Source organism: Talpa occidentalis, unplaced genomic scaffold, assembly GCF_014898055.3.
Source record: "Talpa occidentalis isolate TD23 unplaced genomic scaffold, MPIMG_talOcc4v2.1 talOcc4.12, whole genome shotgun sequence".
NCBI lineage: Eukaryota > Metazoa > Chordata > Mammalia > Eulipotyphla > Talpidae > Talpa > Talpa occidentalis.
This window is the reverse complement of record NW_023601212.1, coordinates 22,680,924-22,701,902: the sequence shown is the minus strand read 5'-3', so window position 1 is coordinate 22,701,902 and position 20,979 is coordinate 22,680,924. Positions and strand designations below refer to the sequence as shown.

The 20,979-nt window shown below is 35.3% G+C and overlaps 3 protein-coding genes across 6 annotated transcripts in view; 2 read left to right on the top strand and 1 right to left on the bottom strand.

The window, feature by feature from the left end:
* The window catches only part of LOC119240793 (olfactory receptor 4D5), a 388,728-nt gene that overhangs the window by 195,378 nt on the left and 172,371 nt on the right, over nucleotides 1-20,979 (bottom strand). The gene's annotated exons all lie outside the window — the stretch shown is intronic.
* Nucleotides 1,432-2,367, top strand: LOC119239904 (olfactory receptor 8D4-like). The gene has a single exon (XM_037504296.1). It carries the CDS (start codon nucleotides 1,432-1,434, stop codon nucleotides 2,365-2,367), a length of 936 nt encoding a protein of 311 aa, XP_037360193.1.
* LOC119239903 (olfactory receptor 8D4-like) lies at nucleotides 10,042-10,977 on the top strand. Its single transcript, XM_037504295.1, has one exon. It carries the CDS (start codon nucleotides 10,042-10,044, stop codon nucleotides 10,975-10,977), a length of 936 nt encoding a protein of 311 aa, XP_037360192.1.

The window sequence follows — 20,979 nt, the reverse complement described above, 5'->3', positions numbered from 1 at the left end:
CTTCATCCCTTATACATAAAAGGACAGATACAAGAATCAAGTGTTCCTCAGAATGGGAACTTGCTCAGAGAAGACATGTTCAGTGTTATGATATTTCTTTGTTATAAACAAAGAGCAGCATCTACATCACAGAGAAATCCTATGGCCCAAAGTACGGGTGTCCTAATAGAGCAGTAACAGACTGAAAGTAGGAAGAAATGAATAGGATCTTGAAAACCCTGAGACAGGTAGACCCTGGGCTGGCAGGCTGAGAATTAGGTAAAGCAGATGTCTGAGTGGGGCTCATTATAATCTGTGGCAAACATGAGAGTAGAGAGAGGAAACTATGAGCATCCACGGCTGGAAAAAAAAATGAACAGAAGGTCTGATTTTTCAGAGATAAGGTCTAATTGAAGCCAGAACAGGCAGCTCCCACAAGTGCCACCTCTGTCCTCTCCTGGGAGAATTCTGGATGAAAAGGGGATGTGCAACTCAGGAGCCTCCTGTGGAAACACAAATACCTGGGTCGTTTGCTTTGCCAAAAGTGGCAGCAGTGACAGAAGTACATTAAGTCCTGTTCAGTTGCCTTGAGAGGGAGATCAGCCTAACCCAGAAACTGATCAGAGACAGAGGTCAGAAACATGTGGGAGTCTGCTGTTCTGACATCCAGCTTTACTGAAGTTTAGGAAGAATAACCTTTGAATGAGGAAGCCAGTTCATGATTAGATTAAGTTAGAGAACATTTAGGAATGAAAACTCAGCTTTATAAACTGTTCTGAGCCATATAATGCTACAATATATTTTATTAAGTGGTAGGAGGAGTCAATCACCAAGCTTCAAATATTCAGTTGTATAATTGTTTAGGAGGTTCGGAAATATCCTTCAGTAAATTTCCTTCAGAAATTTACTTAAGTCTGCATGCCTGAAATATTCGGCTCCTGGGATAATTACATCATGAGTACCGATTACCATAGCTACAAAAAAGTCTGGTGAACACACTTGGAAACCTTACCCAAAACTCATTACTGTCCTAAACAAGAAACACCTTCTCCGTTGAAATCCTGGAAGCAGGGTCACACATAGAAAATGTGCAATTATCGAAAGTATTTTCTCAGTTTACAGCCTGTTTCTTTAGCTGATTTTCATTAGCAAGTCTCTGTCATTGTTCCCAGCAATATTTATATATCTTAGAGTTAAAGGTTTATACTTTGCTAAAAGGATTTGAGACATTGCACAGGATGTAAAAATTCATGCATGGCTCCTAAGCCTATAGGTAGACACAAGCTTATTGACTGTTTAATCTGAGTACTGATTTTCTGGTGGGTAAGAACCAGAAGCCCAGAACAGGTGAGGAGATGGAAAACCTGGATTCAGGAATGGGAGCTGAGCTGGATCTTTGCCTGTCTAACTGGACTCTTTTCTCTGTTACTTCCACAGGTTTTTCACAGGAGAATGGGTATCAGAAATCAGTCTACAGTGACCGACTTTCTTCTTTCAGGATTAACTGACCAACCTGAGCTTCAGCTGCCCCTTTTCTTCCTTTTCTTGGGGATTTATATAGTTACAGTGGTGGGAAATCTCGGCATGATCTCCATAATTGGGTTGAGTTCTCAACTTCATATTCCCATGTACTATTTCCTCAGTAGTTTGTCTTCTTTAGATTTCTGTTATTCTACTGTCATTGTCCCCAAATTGCTGGTAGGGTTGTTATACAAAGATAAAGCGATCTCCTATTCAGGATGCATGACTCAGTTTTTTTTCTTCTGTATGTGTGCCATTTCTGAGTTCTATCTGTTGGCAGCAATGGCCTATGATCGCTATGTCGCCATCTGCAGTCCCCTGCTCTACAATGTCATCATGTCCCCGCGGGTCTGTTCTCTGCTGGTGGCTGCTGTCTTCTCCACAGGTTTTATCCTTTCTATGATTTATGAAGTTTTTTTGTTACAGCTAGATTTCTGTGGATCAAATATCATTAAACATTATTATTGTGACATCATTCCCCTTATCAAACTCTCCTGCTCAAGCACGTATATTGATGAACTTTTGATTTTTGTCATTGGTGGATTTAACATGGTAGCCACCAGCATGACAATTATAATTTCATATGCTTTCATCCTCTCCAGCATCCTCCACATGCAATCTAAAGAGGGAAGGTCCAAGGCTTTCAGCACCTGTGGCTCCCACTTGACAGCAGTTGTTATTTTTTATGGGTCTCTCATGTTCTTGTATCTCAAACCTACTTCCAGCACTTCAGTCATTCAGGAGAAAGTCACCTCTGTATTTTACACCATTGTAATTCCCATGTTAAATCCCCTAATTTATAGTCTGAGAAATAAGGAAGTTCAAAATGCACTGATGAAGCTCTTAAGAAGAAAAATATCATCATGATTAATATACTCCTTTAAGATTTATTTATGTATCATAATGATATATACATGTGTTTGTCTTTATATCCTGACCATTTAAAACAATTTGAGGTGAAGTAAAAATACACATATAGTGATAAGTAAATCTATATACAGATGTAATTCTGACTAAGTGTCTGAAATTTATATATTGATATTTATATCAATAGATATTTACATCAGATATACAATATCTGAAATATGTTCAGATTAATAAAAAGGAAAACAAAAAGTATGAAAGTATAAAATCAAAATTTCAAAGTTTAATTCCAGCCTGGGCTTGAATTGAACATCAATGTCTATATTCAGTTTCCTGAACTAAGTCAATAAAGTCAAAAAAATCTTGATATACAACAGTCACATCAGTAAAAATAATACACCAAATTCCTGTTTATGTGACAGTCTTTTCTTACCCCCCAAAAAAGAGTTATTTCTTATTGAAATGTAGATAGCAAATACTGAACCTCAGTGTGACTGAAATCTTCACTACAACTTTACAATAAAAGAGAATGAATTCTTCCACTGTTTTGCAAAGGGCTTATTAAAAGTTAATGTTATATCAAACATGAATTCAATGAGTAACGTCCAGAAAGAGCTTAGTTAATATGGTCTCAGTATTTGATGTATAGAGATAAAAGGATTAGAATAAGTGTATCTGGAGGAGGATATTATATTTATACAATCTTTTCTAAAAATCTTGTTTTTTTTTTTCTCCTGCATGACCAGTACATGTGCAGTATTTTACAACTTTGTGGAATTCTTTTTAGTTGGTATTTTATCCAGGATGTAAAGTCCATGTTCTCAATTTGCTCCTTAAACATTTGAATTAAATAAAAGGAAAAAGTTGAGAGTTTCCAAGAAGAGACTCTTATACAATAAACCAGGATATTGCACAGCATGCAGAGTCCAATGTTTCAGTTCATTCACTTACTCAGCATATGGTTATCATGGACAGTATTGTGTTGGGGACACCTCTAAGTACAGGAATATTATGTGAATATGATGGAATGTTGGTGGATAAGAGGTGGCATATATTGCAGAAGCAACTAAATAAGCAAGCATGATAACTAATGGCATAAATAAATGCTTTGGAAAAATATTAGGCATGTAGTTGTCAGTGGATTAAGGGCAACTTTTAATAGATCCCCTTGAGGAAGAGATTTTTATTGAAACCTAACTGAAGAGAAGAGCAAAGTTATGCAAAAAGAGAAGGGTAGAAGCACATACGAAGTACCAATGATGGAACAATCTTTTCCAAATGCAAGAAACAAGCATTATGGCTGAAAACTCATGAAAGAGAATAAAAAGGTACCAAAGGAGATTCAATAAGAAGGCACATACCCTATTATGTCAAGAGAATGACTTTATTCTCAGTAAAAAGAGAAGCCACTTATATGTTTCAAAGGCAGAGTGATGCAGTCTCATTTACATTTCCAAAATGTCTTTGATATATAGATAATAAAATACTTCGATGTATGTATATATATCTGTTGTGTGTAGTTTTGAGTGTTTATAAATGAAAGGAAAACTATTGTCTGGACTGGACGTGTCTAATGAACTACCATGGCAATGGATGATATAATTTTATTTAGACTATGGCAATAGGAGCAGAGAAAAAATGGATGGTGTCAAGATAGATTTCTAATTTCATTTGTAATGGAACAAAACCGTTCACTTGGTTGAGGGACTACATAGTGATTTGGAGACATCATTCTAGCAAAAACTTAAGAACATTTGTGCTGGATATTCTCTTACATATATCCTATCTTAAATTTATGGGACTCTGAGTGACAGAAGCAAAGGAAATCAGAGTTTCAGGATTTTAACTGCCTCAGCATTTTTTTCAAAAGTACATTAATAAAATTTAAATTCAACTAATATATTTTATTAAAATTTGTACAATCCTGAGAATACCTCTTTGTTTCTATATATGATATGTAGAAACTGACTGCATAATTTTCTAGAGGAAAAAGTCAATAAATTGAATACAATAGAAATGTCATGAACTACAACACTATAAAACTGAAATTATTATGTGCACTTTAAGAACTTATGCCTTATACTTCAGACATTTAAAAAATCAAATTCCTGAAAACAGCTTCTGAATCAAAAGAATATAAAACATGAATTAATAAATAAGAAACTTCCACACTACCTATGAAAGAATAACTGAGATCAGAGTTAAGATCCTACTAAAAATAACTAGAAATAAGTAGAAATAAAAAAGACTGTCCAAAGATTGCTAAGCAAAGGGTAGTCCTTGAAAAAATAAATAAAACAGACCAATTTCTTGCAAGACTCACTAAAAGAAAGGAGAAATCAATTTAAAATGGATAAAAGATTTGGGTGCAATACCTGAAACCATAAAGTACATGAAAGAAAAATTAGGCAAAACATTTCACAACATAAGCTTCAGTGATTTCTTTAATGATTCATCCCCTACAGCAAGGAAAACAAAAGAGAAGATAAACTGCAGAGACAAAATCAAACTAAAAATGTCTGTACAGCCAAAGAAATTGTATGTTAAAACAAAAGATACCCTACTGATTAGGGGAAAAAAATTTACACACCATACATCTGACAAAGCACTGATATCCAAGATCTACAAAAATCTCACACAACTCAGCAAAAAGAAAACAAATAATCTAATCAAAAAATGAGCAGATGAACTAAACAGACACTTCTCTAAAGAAGACTTATAGATTGCAAACAGACACATGAAAAAAATGTTCATCATCACTTATCATCAGGAAAAAGCAAATCAAGACACAGAGAGATACCCACTCACATCTGTAAGAATGGCCCATATTGTGAAGACCAGAAACAATAAGTGTTGACAAGCATGTGAAGAAAAGGGAGCCCTCCTATACTGCTGGTGGGAATGCAGACTGGTCCAGCCTTTATGGAAAGCAGTATCAGGTGTTTCAGAACAATTAAAATCGATCCATCATTCAAGCCAATAACTCCACTCCTGGACATCTACCCAAAAAATTCAAAAACATTAATTTGAAAGGAAACTTGTAACACAGGTTTATTGCAGTGCTATTTACTATAGCCAAATTATGGAAACCACCAAAGTATCCCAGGAGAGATGACTGGATCAAGAAGGTACAGTATATATACACAATGGAATATTACTCACCACTCAATAAAAGATAAACTCATGCTATTTGTGACAACATACATTGAGCTGGAAGGGATAATGCTAAGTGAAATAAGTCAGAGGAGAAAAATAAATAACAGATGGTGTCACCAATATGTGAAATATGGAGTAACTAAACTAAGGGTGAGATAAAGACAAGCTTAAAAATGAAACATTGGAAGCTGATTACAGAAGTGAAGTAACCAGAGTGGGAAGAGGTGGGGAGAGATAAGAATATAGAGGGACGGAAGCAGAATGGACTACAGTGGTGGACTACAGGTGATTTGGTTGTGGGTGCATTATGGAGTATTATCCAATAGGAGTATTCAAATATTATCTCAATTAAAAATTGGGTTTTGAAATAAATAGAATAAAATTAAATCTACTCTTCTATAAAGACTGTCTTCTCACTATAAAGAATAGTAATTTGCTCTACCTCTGTGTACACACAATTCCTCATGCTTATTCCATAGACAATTTCATGGGGTGTGTGTTGGACAATACTCTGCCCACTAGATTGCAGTGTTTTGAGGGACTAATATTTATTCCTTTTTCAGTTTTCCAATCAAAATAAGTGACCAAAATACAATTCATGGATAAATAAAAGATTCCATCATTTGTCCTATAAAAAATACATAACTTGGAAACGACCTCTATCATTAATAATGCTTTTCATAAGAAACATATTATTGCTCTCATTTATTCCCTTTATTGCTGCAATCTAAGCATATTCTAATGTTGGACTATCTCAATTGCATTACTCTGGAAATGTGACCACATTACATGGTGAGGATTCCTTATATTAGAAAGAGTTTGCTAGAACAGCTTAATGATATTTCCTATAAGTCCACAAGCTGCTAAACCTCAGGGGGTAAGAAACCCTTGGGTATTACTAGTCTATAATTTCCAGACATAAAATACCAAAACTGAGAAGAAAAGTCAGTTTCACTTAAACCTGATTCTTCTTAGTTGTGGTTTTTAGACACTGACAGTTGAAATGGTTTAATTAATCCAGCTTTATCCCTAATGTGATGAGGCTAGAAGTGATACTCAGCTAAGTCTTCAAAAGGGAAGGTAAGTTTCCAAGGTATGATGCCCATATTATGTAGGTGTTAAAACATGCTCTAAAATCAACTTTGATTGTCCACATGGGCACAAAGGTGTCTGCGTGTTTGTAGGTCACTGAGCCCTGGTCTAAAGGGAGCTGGCTTGCAACGTCCATCAGGACTCAGTGTGCGTTGTCCACTCACCTTGTCTAAGAGCCCTAGAGGCTAATCTGTGAATTAATCTGTGAAATCACCAGCCCTGAAAATAGAATTATAATACCACAAATATATTTATGCAGACCTCGCAATGCACAAATTAACTGTCTCATTTAATTTGTACAATAATCCTTTGAAGTGTTCATTTTTTTACTGATTAAAACATGAAGCTCAGGAGACACTCTGATGAGTCAAATATTATACTATAAATCTTAGAGTTAGTGCCGAAACTAAATATAGTGATTTATAGTTCAGTGTTCTTTCTACCACTGCTAATTTTTTCCTCATTAAAAAGGGAAAGTTGAGATTTGACAAAGCCAGAATTAGGGAAAAAAATTTATTCTCTACCCGTGCAGCTACATGTGTAGCCATATATGTACCATGTAGCTACTGAGCATTGAAATGTGGTTCCTTAGATTTGGGAAACATAAAATATGTTATGAATTCCAAAGAATTAATCAAAAAAGCATGTGAAACACCTAATTATAACTTATATTATTGGCTATAATTATAACTAATTATAACAATGATGATGATATCATTGCTTGTTAAAATGAGATTTAGATATATCACCTGAGTGGTGTATCAGTAACTGTCTTTACTTTTTATAAATAGACTACTAGAATATTTCAAATTGCCCATTTGCACGCATTAAGTTTCTATTGGGTAATACTGTTTGAGACACAAACCTTTGTAATATACTCTTGCAATCATGTTAGTAATAGTTGCAGTACATTAAAATACTTAAAAGCACTTCTTAAATAACTAAATTTCTTTTCAGTTGCAAGTTAATACAGGCTGAATAGGTAAATACGTGTAGTAGATTATTTGAACGGTGGTCAAAATGGTAAAATAAAAAATGTATTCCTAAACTAGTGGATATTACTACAGAACAGACAGTCAAATAGATACAAGTTAGCACTATTCAATTTTTATGTGGATTGAAATGCAATGAATACAATGTGTAAATTATTTCTTCATACAACATAGCAACATTTGTTGTGTAAGGACAGGTATATAGCACTTCCAGGACTCAAGTCTACATGCAGGTGTCAAAATACTAAAATATAAAATTGTACACTTCTACCCTAAACTTCTGTAGACTCATCTAAGAAGCTCTTCTTGATGTTTTCAAAGATTAGCTTTACATGGTCATGTAAAGCAGACACAGAGAATGCAAAGAGAGTTTCAAAACAGAAAAAAAGAACATTGAGAGATTTCATCTCTAAAGGAAAAAAACCCAAACAGTGCTTCTCACATTCTATATACACACACATTGTTTCCAAAGATTGTTAACTTGCAGACTCTGATTCAATGCTGTGGGTTAGGAAATGATATTGCGCATTTCACATTCTCCCAATGATGTCAATGGGGCCAGTTGGTGGACAACGTGTTAAGGAGCAAGGACCTATGGTACTGGCTTGTTTAGGAAGTAGGAAAAAGAAGTTGCTGGCTTGAGAGAAGTCAGACAGCTGAATAAAAAATGAAACGGAAAATATCAGGGAATTAGACACCTGATGATATAGACATATTTTGTGACACATTGAAACCTGCATGAAAACAGATGTATAGGTAAGTATACAGACTTCTAGAAGATTGCTTTGCTATTTCTCTGTGTGTTCTCTGTGACCTGTGCATGCTCTTTGGAAAAGATGTCTTCAAGCATATGTTATTAATAGGCAAAGCAGAATGGGACAACCTCTTCTTCCCATGTGATTCTTCTGACTTCATCCCTCGGGATAAGAAAAGAAGAGCAGATAAAGAATCAAGAGTTCTGAAGTATTGGAAACTTGGTCAAAGCACAATTGTTCAGTTTCATGAAGTTTCTTTACTCCAAATTGTTAGAATCATGAAGAGGCACCAACATCACAGGGAACATCAGTGACCCAAAGTGTGTGCTATAGAGCAGTAGCAGACAGGAAAGAGGAAGGTATGACAGCAGCTAAAGGACCTGGAGACAGGTACATGCTGGGTTGGCCATGTAGAGAATTCCTTAAACAGATGTCTGAGTGGGGCACTTTATAATTCTGGGTAAATATGTGAGTGGGGAGAGGATGAGAGAAATACCAGAGAGGAATCTGTGAGTAGACCAACTCTGGAAAAAAGGAAGAAGAGTCATATTTTTCAGAGATTATGCTTAATTGAACCCAGAACAGGCAGCTCCCACAAGTGCCATCTCTGCCTCCTCCTGAGAGAACTTTCTGGGTGAGAAGGGTAGGGCCACAGGGGCCTCCCGTGGAAACACAAATACCTGGTTGCTTGGTTTGCCAACATTGGCAGCACTGGCAGAAGTGCATTAAGTCCTGTTCCGTGTTCTTGTGACAATGGTCAGCCTAGCCCAGAAAATGATGACACATTCAGAGAGCAGACATGGTGTGGGGAAGGTTGCCATTTACCATCCAGCTTTACTGAAGTGTAGAAAGAATAGGCTTCTGACCAGGAAGCTAGTTTATGATTAGAATAAATTAGAGGCCATTTAAGAATGAAGAGTCAGAAAAGTCTAAATTGTTCTGAGCCATAATATGCTACAATGTTTTTTTTCTAAACCATGGGAAAGGAAGTTAATGACCAAGAGAGTTTCAAATATTGTGTGAAAATATTGAAGTTATATCTGTAGCTGTATACACATATAACTCTAAATTAATACCTAAATGTCATCTAGTTGTTTTAGAGTTTCTGAAATATTCCAGATAAGAAATTTGTTTAATTCCACATGTCTGAAATCACAGGATCCTGGGATACTTACTTCATGTACACTATGACTCAACCCCAGAATTAATAATCTGCTGAACACTTGGAAAGCTTGCCCAGAAATCATTATTGGCCTTAACAAGAGATCAGGGTCACAGGCAGAAATGTGTAATCATCAAAAATTTCTCCTCTGCTGACAGTCTTTTCGTCAAGCACATCTTTAGCTAATTTTCATTAGAAAGCCTCCATCATGGTCTTTATCATTAATCTTGTCTCTGACTCTGGAGTTAACAGTTTAATACTTTGCTAAAATAATTTGAGGCACTGGATGGAAACTGAAAGTTTATTCATGGTCCCTAAAAATCCATGGATAGATAGATGCTTAGGCACTGTTTTACCAGAGTCCTGACTTTCTGGTGGGTCTGAACCCATCCCCAATGGAAGCACAGAACAGGTGTGAAGGGGATAAAGAATCTGGATTTGGGAGTGGGAACTGGGCAGGATCTCTGCCTGTCTAATTGGACTCTTTTTCTCTTTGATCTCCACAGATTTCCACAGGAGAATGGGTATAAGAAATCAGTCCACAGTGACCGAATTTCTTCTTTCAGGATTAACTGACCAACCTGAGCTTCAGCTGCCCCTTTTCTTTCTCTTCTTAGGGATTTATATAGTTACAGTGGTGGGAAATCTCAGCATGTTCATAATAATTGGGTTGAGTCCTCAACTTCATATTCCCATGTACTATTTCCTCAGTAGTTTGTCTTTTTTAGATTTCTGCTATTCTTCTGACATAACTCCCATAATGCTGGCAGGCTTTTTATGCAGATATAAAGCTATTTCCTATTCTGGATGCATGGCTCAGTTTTTTTTCATCTGTATGCTTGCCATTTCTGAGTTCTATCTGTTGGCAGCAATGGCCTATGATCGCTATGTTGCCATCTGCAGCCCCCTGCTCTACAATGTCATCATGTCCCCGCGGGTCTGTTCTCTGCTGGTGGCTGCTGTCTTCTCCATGGGTTTTACCCAAACTATGATTTATGAAGGTTGTTTGTTAAGACTGGATTTCTGTGGATCAAATGTCATTAAACATTATTATTGTGACATCATTCCCCTTATGAAACTCTCCTGTTCCAGCACATATATTGATGAACTTTTGATTTTTATCATTGGTGGATTTAACTTGATTGCCACTATCCTGACAATCATCATTTCATATGCTTTCATCCTCTCCAGCATCCTCCGCATCCAATCTAAAGACGGAAGGTCCAAAGCTTTCAGCACTTGTGGCTCCCACTTGACAGCTGTTCTTGTATTTTATGGGTCTCTCATGTTCATGTATCTCAAACCCTCTTCCAGCAGTTCAGCCATCCAGGAGAAAGTCACCTCTGTATTTTACACCACTGTGATTCCCATGTTGAATCCCCTAATTTATAGTCTGAGGAATAAGGAAGTACAAAATGCACTGATGAAGCTCTTAAAAAGAAATATATCTTCATAATGAATGTTTTGAAGACTTATGTATCATAATGATATATATGTATGCTTGTATTTATATCCTGATCATTCAAAAATAATTTAAAGTGAGGTGAAAATATTGAAGTTATATCTGTAGCTGTATACACACATAACTCTAAATTAATACCTGAAATTTTATAGTGAAGTGCTTAATTAATATGTTCACACATGGGCCTCCCTGATGGCGCAGCGGTTGAGCACTGGGTTGCGAAGCTGCCCGCAGCCTCTGCAGTGCCGGTTCGATCCCCGGCCGCCGGGCAAGGGTCCCACATGGTGCGCAGACCTCTCCTGCCGCCCGCTGCTCCCCTCAGCAGTGTACTTCGTCAGTCTGCCTGTTCTGCTCCCTGCTCTGACTCTGGTGAATGCTCTCACCCTCCCATGCTTCTGACTGTACCCCATGCTTGTATAAATAAATAAACAAATCTTTAAAAAAAAATATGTTCACACATAACAAGATTAATAAAATGTAAAAGAACTAGTATGAAAGTGCAAAATACCAAATTTTAAAGTTTAATCCATTTGGATTGAATATCGCTATTCATGTTTCATTTCCTGAAATAAGACAATAAAGAATCAAAATCATTATGCATAATACAGTAACATCACAAAATTCACACTAAATTCCTGTTGATCAGACAGTCTTTTATTTATCTTACTCAAAAAAGTGATTTCTCTTACCTAAATTTGCATATAAGAAAATGAGCAGAAAACAGAAATCATGGCTACAACTTCACAATAAAGGTGAAAGAATTTTTCCATTTTTTTAAAGGCTTTGTAAAGGTCAATGTTATATTAAACATGAAGTCAATGAGGAAGATGATCCAGCAAAGTTAATATGGTCCCAGTATTTTCTCTCTAGTGATAAAAGGATTAGATTAAGAATATCTAGATAAGGATAATATATTACAGTCTTATCTAAATATCTTGTTGCAATTTTTTTCTGCATGACCAGAATATGAGCAGCTTTTTACAAATGCTGTGTAATCTTTCTTAGCTGGATGTAGGTATAATACATTCCATGTTTTCAATTTCCAATTTTTCAATTTAATTTTCCTTGTTACATGTTTTGAATTTAACAAAAATAAAGTTTATGGCTTCCAATAAGAAACTCTTTATACAATCAACCACGATAATGCACTGCACGCAGAATGAAATGTGTCACTTCATTTACTCAGCATATGCTTGTCATGCATAGTATATGTCAGGCAGTATGCGAAGTGCTGGATTATGTGAGTATGATTGACAAAATCTCTTGTATTTTTGCTCGAAAGTCCAAGTTCTTAGGCATTATGCCATCCTACTCCTTTCTACTTATTTTTGGTGCATGAAGGAGTTGAAATATTACAGAAGGAATTAAATAAATAAGTATGATAATATTAGGATAAATAAATGCTTTGGGAAAAAGTGAGACATACAGTTGTCAGTGGATTAATGGAAACTTTTTTTATTATTTTTTAAGCACCATTATTTTACACAAAAGCACCTCCCATAATCTATTGTATTCTTCCCCCATCTCCTGGTTTTCACCCCTCTTCCTCCTTATTCCTCTCTCAAAGCCATACATCAATGGTGAGTTTTCAAGGGTTGGTTTTAAAGTTTGTGTTTGTCTGACCCTCTGTTTGGTTTTTCGATATTCCACATATAAGTGACACTATGAATATTTATCTTTCTCCTACTGGTTGATTTCGTTTAGTGTAAGCCCTTCCAGTTCCATCCATGTTGCTGCAAATGACATGAGTTTATCTTCTTTGATTGCTGAGTAATATTCTGTTGCATATGTATAACACATTTTCTTGATCCAGTCATTTGTTTTGGGGCATTTAGGGTGTTTTCATAACTTGGCTATTGTAAAAAAAAAAAAGTGCTACTAAAACATGGGGATGAAAGTTTCCTTTGAATTAGTATTGTTTGTACTTTTCTGGATAGCTACGTAGGAGTAGAATTGCTGGGGCATATGGCAGATTCATTTTTAATCTTTTGAGAAACATCCACACTGCTTTCCCCAGGGGCTGGACTGTCTACATTCCCACCAACAGTATAAAAATGTTCCTTTTCCTCCACACCCTTGCCAGCACTTGTTTCTGGTCTTGCTGATATGTGCCATTTTACAGGTATGAAGTGGTATCTCATTATCGTTTTGATTTTTACTTCTCTGATGATAAGTGATGATGAACATTTTTCCATGTGCCTGTTGGCCATCTGTATGTCTTCTTTGGAGAAGTGTCTACTTCTGCCCATTTTTTGATTAAGTTATCTGTTTTCTTTTTGTTGAGTTGTATGAGTTCCTTTTATATCCTGGATATCAATCTCTTATAAGAAGTATGCTGTGCAAATATTTTCTCTCATTCAGGAGGGTGTCTCTTCATTTAAATTGCTGTTTCTTTGGCTGTGTAGAGCTTTTTAGTTTGATCTAGTCCCAATTGTTTATATTCTCCTTTGTTTTCTTTGTTGCTGGGGATGACTCTATAAAGATAGCTCTGAGGCTCATATCTTCTAGCATTTTGTCTATGTTTTCTTCTATGTACCTTATGGCTGCAGGTCTTACATTCAAGTCTTTTATCCATTTTGAGTTGATTTTTCAGTGTGATGTGAATTAGTGGTCTAGTTTCACTCATTTGTATGTGGTATTCCAATTTTCCAAACACCATTCATAGAAGAAGCTTTCCATGGTCCAATGTATGTTCTTTGCTCTTTGGTCATAGGCTAGCTGTCCATATATGTGTGGGTTTATTTCTCAATTCAATTCCATTGGTGTGTTTGTTTGTTTTATTTCCAGTATCATGCTATTTTAATTATGATAGCCTTATAGTATAGATTAAAGTCTAGAATTATAATGCCCATTTTCCCACTTTCTTGTCAGGAAAAAAGCTTTGGCTATTCTGGGTCTTTGGTGATTCCATATGAATTTCAGTAGTGTTTTATAATAATAATAATTCAATATCACTCCATTTACTTGCAGAATGCCATTGAAATTTTTATTTGGGTTGCACTGAATCTGTAAATTGGGTAAAATGGCTCTAACAAAAGAGATGAGCACAGATATGCAAAAACAGAAGGTCATAAGCAAGTATAGAGTACTAAGTATGGAATCACCTTGGCAATAAACAAGAAATAGGTATTCTAGCTGAAAAATTATGAAAAAGGAGAAAGAGGACCAAAGGAGGTTTGCTAAGAATGTCAGGAGTATGACCTTATACTTAGTACAAAGAGAAGTTACTGCTATGTTTCAAAGAAAAAGTGATGTAATCCATTTTACATTTGCAAAAGGTTTTTTTATACTGGTAAGAAAATATATAGATGCATATGTATATGTGTTATGCGTATGTTTGGGGGCTTGATAAGGGAAGGAATGGAAACACAGAGAACACTGTTGATTCTAGTAAAATTATCTTGCAAGGAAGGATAAAATTTTAATTAGACTATGGCAACAGAAGCAGGAAAAAATGGATAATTTCAAGTCAGATTTCTTATTTTGAATCAATAACAATTACTGTTGAAATAAAATGTTTCACTATTAAAATAAAATGTGATACTTAGGGTGTAAAATAAAATTTAGAAATTGGAAAATATAAATAAAAGACCTTTCAAAAGAAAAACAGAAATGGACCCAAAATTTACACAGTTTGATCTTCAACTGTCTGAGTTTCTAGTTAGCCAAAATAAAGATAAACACAGTAGTGGTGATAGTTAAATTATTCTCTTTTTTTTTTTTTTAAAGGCACCATTTTTGGTGGTAGGTGTGGTGGGGAAATATGTACGCGAAGTGTGTGATCCTATACATCTAAATGACACAATATTCTAAACCAATGTTACCTCAATATTTAAAAAAAGGATCAGTCTAAGTATTTGTGATATGCAAAATTTTTATAAAATTGTAAAAAAAAACAATAATTCTTTCCCATTATCCCAAAGAGACCAAAAAAACATTTATGTAGAATTTACTTAGGGAACAGTAGAAGATGCTAGTGAGTAGCGCTTTTGAATGGAGCAAAGTGGTGTTTTTCTAAGGTATTTTTACCTCTTTGGGTCTTACCTATCTCATGGAATGCGTCACCCAAGTTACTGAAGAGTTAAGTTGGCTTGGAATCTTTTCCTTCTTGGAAGAAGATATTGCTCACCCCTCTTTAGAATGTCAATTCAGAAAATTAAGAGAGAGGAGACAAGAAATAGAGTCTGGGAGGATACATATGTGGGGTTAATGCATTTAATTTTTTAAGAATACCCATGAAGAAATCACTTTTATATTGTGGTACTCCAGTATATTCAGAGTAGGCTATATCCAGTAAACTGAAAATGATTTTAAACCTTGTGCTGAAGACCATCTGTATCATTTGAAGAGTAATGATGGAAATAAAACTAATTTCCTTGTAGATTTTACTAATATTACTTAGAACTTGTAACTAATTTTACTAATGTAACTTGTAACTGAACAGAATAGTTGCTAGGTAAAGCACTACACAGTGATTTGGGGGCATTATTCTAACAAGAACTTAGGAACATTTGGACTCTGGATAGTCTCTTTTCATATATCCCAGTTTAAATTTATGAGATAGCTGCAAAGGAAACCAGAGTTTCAGAATTATAACTTCCTCTGTCATTTTTCTAAAAGCATAATTAATAAAATTTAAATGTAAAAATACATATCTATTAAAATTTTGTACTATTCTGAGAATACCACTTTGTTTCTATACATGATATATCAAAGTGGATTATGTCATTTTCTAGAGGAAAAAGCCAATAAATTCAAAACAGTAGAAATGTCATGAAACACAACACAAAATTGAAATCATTATGTACAGTTTGAGAATTTCAAAATTTTAGACATTTTAAAAATTCAAACTCCTCTGATTAGCTGAAGAATCAAAATATTAGGAAATTTAATAAATGAGAAACTTTCACAATGCCAATGAGAGTGAAATCAGAGTTAATTTCCTACCATACATAACTAGAAAAATAGAAATAAATTTTTAGAAAACATTTGAGACTTTGCATAATAGGTATCCCAGGAGTATGATTCCTGATGGAAACACAAATCAGGTGTGCCTTATAACCACCATGACTTTCCATCTGAGGGCACTTTATAGACCATAATTCAGAGAAAGGGATCCCAAGCCTAGCTCAATAATCTAACTGTGCTGAGGAAACAGATGTCAGAGTTGGGTGAGGTGAAGGCCCCATATATTCAGCACCCAAAAGGAAGACTGTTGTGCAGACAGAGAGGTTGCATAAATCTTCACAGGAATTATCTTGAGTGACTGAAGACCAATGTGTAGGGAGGAACTTAACAAGGCCAGAAAAATAATAGTAGCTGGGAAACTATAACGTGAACACTGAACATTTCTCAGAGTTCAGAGAGGCTCCAAACCCATCCAGTTGGAAAAGAGATGTCTTAATGAACAATTTAGAGAATCAGAAGTATCACAATCCAATAGTAAAGTTAAATTTTTCTGATATGAAGCATGCAAGAAAATAGAAAGTATGGCCCATTCAAAGAAATGAACTGAAACTGCCTCTAAGGAAACCCAGACATTGGAGTTACTAGACAAAGACTAGTATCCCTTAAATATGATCAAAGAAATAAAGGAAACTATGACTAATGAGGCAAAGAAACCAGGAGAATGTCTGAAAAAATAGATAGTAATAATAAATTATAAAAAGCAGCTCTTTTTCAGTTCTTCTGGGGCTGAAAACAATAAAATGGAGAAACTCACTAGAGAATTTCAATAGCAGATATGAACATGCAGAAGACCAAATCTATGAAACTAAAGGGAGTAAATTAAAATTAATGAGGATCAGAAAGAAAACAAGAATAATATAAAAGAAAAACTGAACAGTGTCTTAGTGACCGTTAGGACACCATTATGAGAACCAACATATGCATTATGGGAGCCCTAAAAGAAGAAAGTGAAAAACAAGACAGAAAACTTACTTAAAGAAATAATAACTGGAAATAAATTTGTCCTAAATTGTTGAAAAACATGAATCTACACATCTAAGGAACTCAATAAACATCAAGGATAAATGCAAAGAGACCCATACCAAGAAAAACTGTAATCAGAAAAGCTAAAGACGGAAAAAGTTCTGAAAGCAGAAAGAAGCAAGTAGACAGTAGTCACATATAAGAGATTCTCTAAAAGATTAACAGCCAGTTTTTATTATAAAACATGGAGGCTAGACAGCAGTGGAATGACCTAACTAAAATACTGAGAGAGATTTTAATAAAAGCTGTAAGACTAATGCTATATATAGCAAAACTCTTCCTTAAAAATAAACTAGAAATTAAGACATGTTCATATTTCTAAAAAGATGGGGATGTGTTGCCAGTATATCAATAGAGTAAAAGGAAAGGACACTATACATTAATTTAAAGATGAACGGAGAAATAAAGATCTCCAATAAAGTAACTATATATGCAAATACAAAAAAAAGCAAAAAGCATTTACTTTTTTCTATAAATAGTATATATAAAAGCCAGTATTATTGATTTTGGCTTTAAGTCCTTTAAGTCCTTTTTTTATTTCCTAAGTGATATAAAAAACAAACACATAAATAGCATTATGAAACTATTATAATGGGCACACAAAGTATAAAGTTGTGATTTGTAACAACAAAATAAAGGGGCAGAAATGGAGTGGCATAGGCACACAATGTATAATATTGAAAGTAAGTTGGTATCACTTTAACTTAGATTGTTACAATTATGCCATTAATTGTAATCCCATGGTAATGAGTTGGCAATCAAAATGCATCCTGAAAAATAAACACACAAAAAAAGAGAGCAATCTAGGTAATAAGGGACAAAAAGGCAGAAAACATACAGAAACAAAATAGCAAAATAACAGAAGTAATTCCTTTTTATCAGTAATGACTTTAAATATAAATGGATTAAATTTCCAACCAAAATGTAGAGATTGACAGAAAGTATTTTTTTTAATGTTCCAGCACTATAGCTATAGAGACTCACTTAAGATCCAAGGATACAAATAGGTTGAAAGTAAATAATGGAAAAATACACTGCCAGCAAATAACCAAAAGGGAGCTTGGGTAACTATACAAATATCAAATGAAATATACTTTAAGATAAAGTCTGTTATAAGAGGGCCCTCCTGGGGTTAAGTCTCAGCACTATCACCACTATGGCCTGAATTCAATCCCTGGCCAAGGAGCTAACCCACATATGGCACAGCAGACCTATCCTGTTTCATCCACTACTCCCCCCATCAGTGTATTTCAGTAAATTCCCCTGTTCCGCTCTGTCTCTGGTGAATCCTCTCACCCCCTCACCTCTGGCCTACACCCCAGTTTTCTACACAAAAGTAAATATGCATATATTTTAAAAAATAAAATAGTCTATTACAGGAATCAAAGAAGGACATAATATTTCAATAAAATTTCAATTCACCAAGAACACATAACAATCACAAACATGTGCACACCAAACAACAGATTTTTCAAAATATGAAGCAAACATCCACAGACTTGGAGACAAAGGCAATTCTGTTTTAATAGTTGAGACTTCAGTTCATCACTTTGAACAATGATTAGAATATCTGGAAAGCAGTTGAGGAATTGAACATCAGTAAAAATCAACTAGACCTGGAAGACCTATAGAGTACAATCCACCCAACAATTGCTGCATACAAATATTTGTGAAGTGTACATGAAACTTTTTTAAGATAGATCACATATTAGGTCACAAAACAAGTCTCAGTATATTTTTTTTTTATAGAGGCATGTTTTTATTTATTTATTATTTATTTGTTTGTTTGTTTATACATGCACTGGGTACAGTCAGAAGCACGGGAGGGTGAGAGAATTCACCAGAGCCAGAGCGGGGAGCAGAGCAGGCAGAAGGACCGAAGTACACTGCTGAGGGGAGCAGTGGGCAGCAGGAGAGGTCTGCGTGCCATGCGGGACCCTCCTCCGGTGGCCGGGGAGCAGCCGGGGATCGAACCGGCGCCGCAGAGGCCGCGGGCAGCTTCGCAACCCAGCGCTCAACCGCTGCGCCACCTGGGAGGCCCAAGTCTCAGTATATTTTAAAATACTGAAGTCATACAATGTGTCTTCTCCAACCACAATGGAATAAACTAAAATGTCAGTAACAGGAGGAAAACTATTCACAAATATGTGGGGAAGAAATCACAAGTATGTAGAAATGGTTTGCCTTTATCTGAGCCTTAGATTGGTTTCTCTATATTCCACGTATTAGTGACATCATCTAGTATTTACCTTTCTCCTTCTGACTTATGTTGGTTAGTATAATTCCTTCTAGCTCCATCCACGTTGCCACAAATGGCATAGTTTCTTTTCTGATTGCTGAGTAATAGTCCATTGTGAATATATACCACATCTTCTTGATTCACTTGAATCATTATTTCTCTTCTGTTTAGATGTGTCCAGTAACCAAAATATAGATGGATTTTTTAAACTAATCCAACAATTTCTGAATTTTAATACATAGACATGTCAATGTTTCAAAACTTTGATAGAGATAAACTGATGAGTACTGTGATGCTGAAATAAATGGAGTATACAAGAGTCACAAGGCAAAAAACGCATAGAGGGGTGTACTATTTGAGAGTAATCCAATTGAACACTTTTCCACTCCACACCTGGCTGCTTTGGAAAGTATCTGTATCTTTTGGTGATTGCACTTGATCAACCTAGAAAGCATGTGTTTACTTATTGGCACCTAACTATCACTCCAACTCACAAATCTAAGGACTTTCAGGTTAAAATAAGGAGTAGATATAGACTAATAGAATAAATGAAATGAAGGTGAAGACATCTTTTATAAGTTTTTGGCAAGAATGAAAGACTTTTTCTCCACTTTAACACAGAAAGGAAATTTTATAATATTTAGAGCATTGGAAGGATTATTATTATCAACAGTCCTAAGAAAGGAAAAGCTGACATAATTCTGTCAATTATTTAGGGACATGAAAAGTTTTCTAGGTCTCAGTGTACTAAAGCAGGACACCAAGATTTTATTAATTGAGAAAAACAGAACATGAGTGATAATTCCCCTGGGGTCCTAAACAGTCTGTCATGTCCAAGTAAACTCTGTAATTCCTATTGGTTTTTCAAGGTTAAACTTATCTGATTACAATAATAGTAATTAACCTCTTTTACCTCATATTCTCAAAAACAATTCTCAAATATTTAAGCAAGAGCAACAAATATCACTATTTATTCATGGGCCATTCTCATAGAGGAAAAGACACATCACACCCTAGATACAGAAAAAAGAGGTTGAACTCAAACTTTAATTTACCTTATAAAGGATTTGGAGTTTTCAGAATAAATACATGAAAACAATTCATAAGCAGATTCCATATCAATTTAATGGTGGATTTTGTGAAAAAGCTGTACAAAGATACAGAATTCTATAGAAAAGTCACGCTTTTCTCCCATTTTATAGAAACAATTTCACGGAATATTTATTCAGACAAGGCCACTGTGCAACACAAAATACCAAAATATCCTCTTTTTTTACCCAAGGAATGGCTGCTGCTTCTTTACAAGTTAGAGCTTTCTCTCACATTGTCTTACCTCACTATATACAAGGTAATTACTAAGATAACCAATCATAGAATTGCCCCATCTTTCTGATAGCATCCAATCCAGAGAAAGCCCCCACTTCCTTAGACCCTCCTTCAAAGTACCCAACCAAAGCCTAAATCCTATAATACGTTCACTGTCTTACTAACACATGCCACATCCTCCACAGTGTGGACTCTCTATCACTACAACAAATAATAAACCAAATTTTCCCTTAATGTATTGATTGTTTTACAACATTGTATGTGATTCAGAGGGATAGGATTACACCTCCTCAGATGAATGTCACTATACCACACCCACCACCATGCCACCCATAGTGATCTACCACAGTCCATTTGACACCCTCTACACTTTACTCTCCCCCTCAGCGTCTCCCTCTAGTAGTCTAAACTCTGCAGACATATTTCTAGGGTTGGTTTGG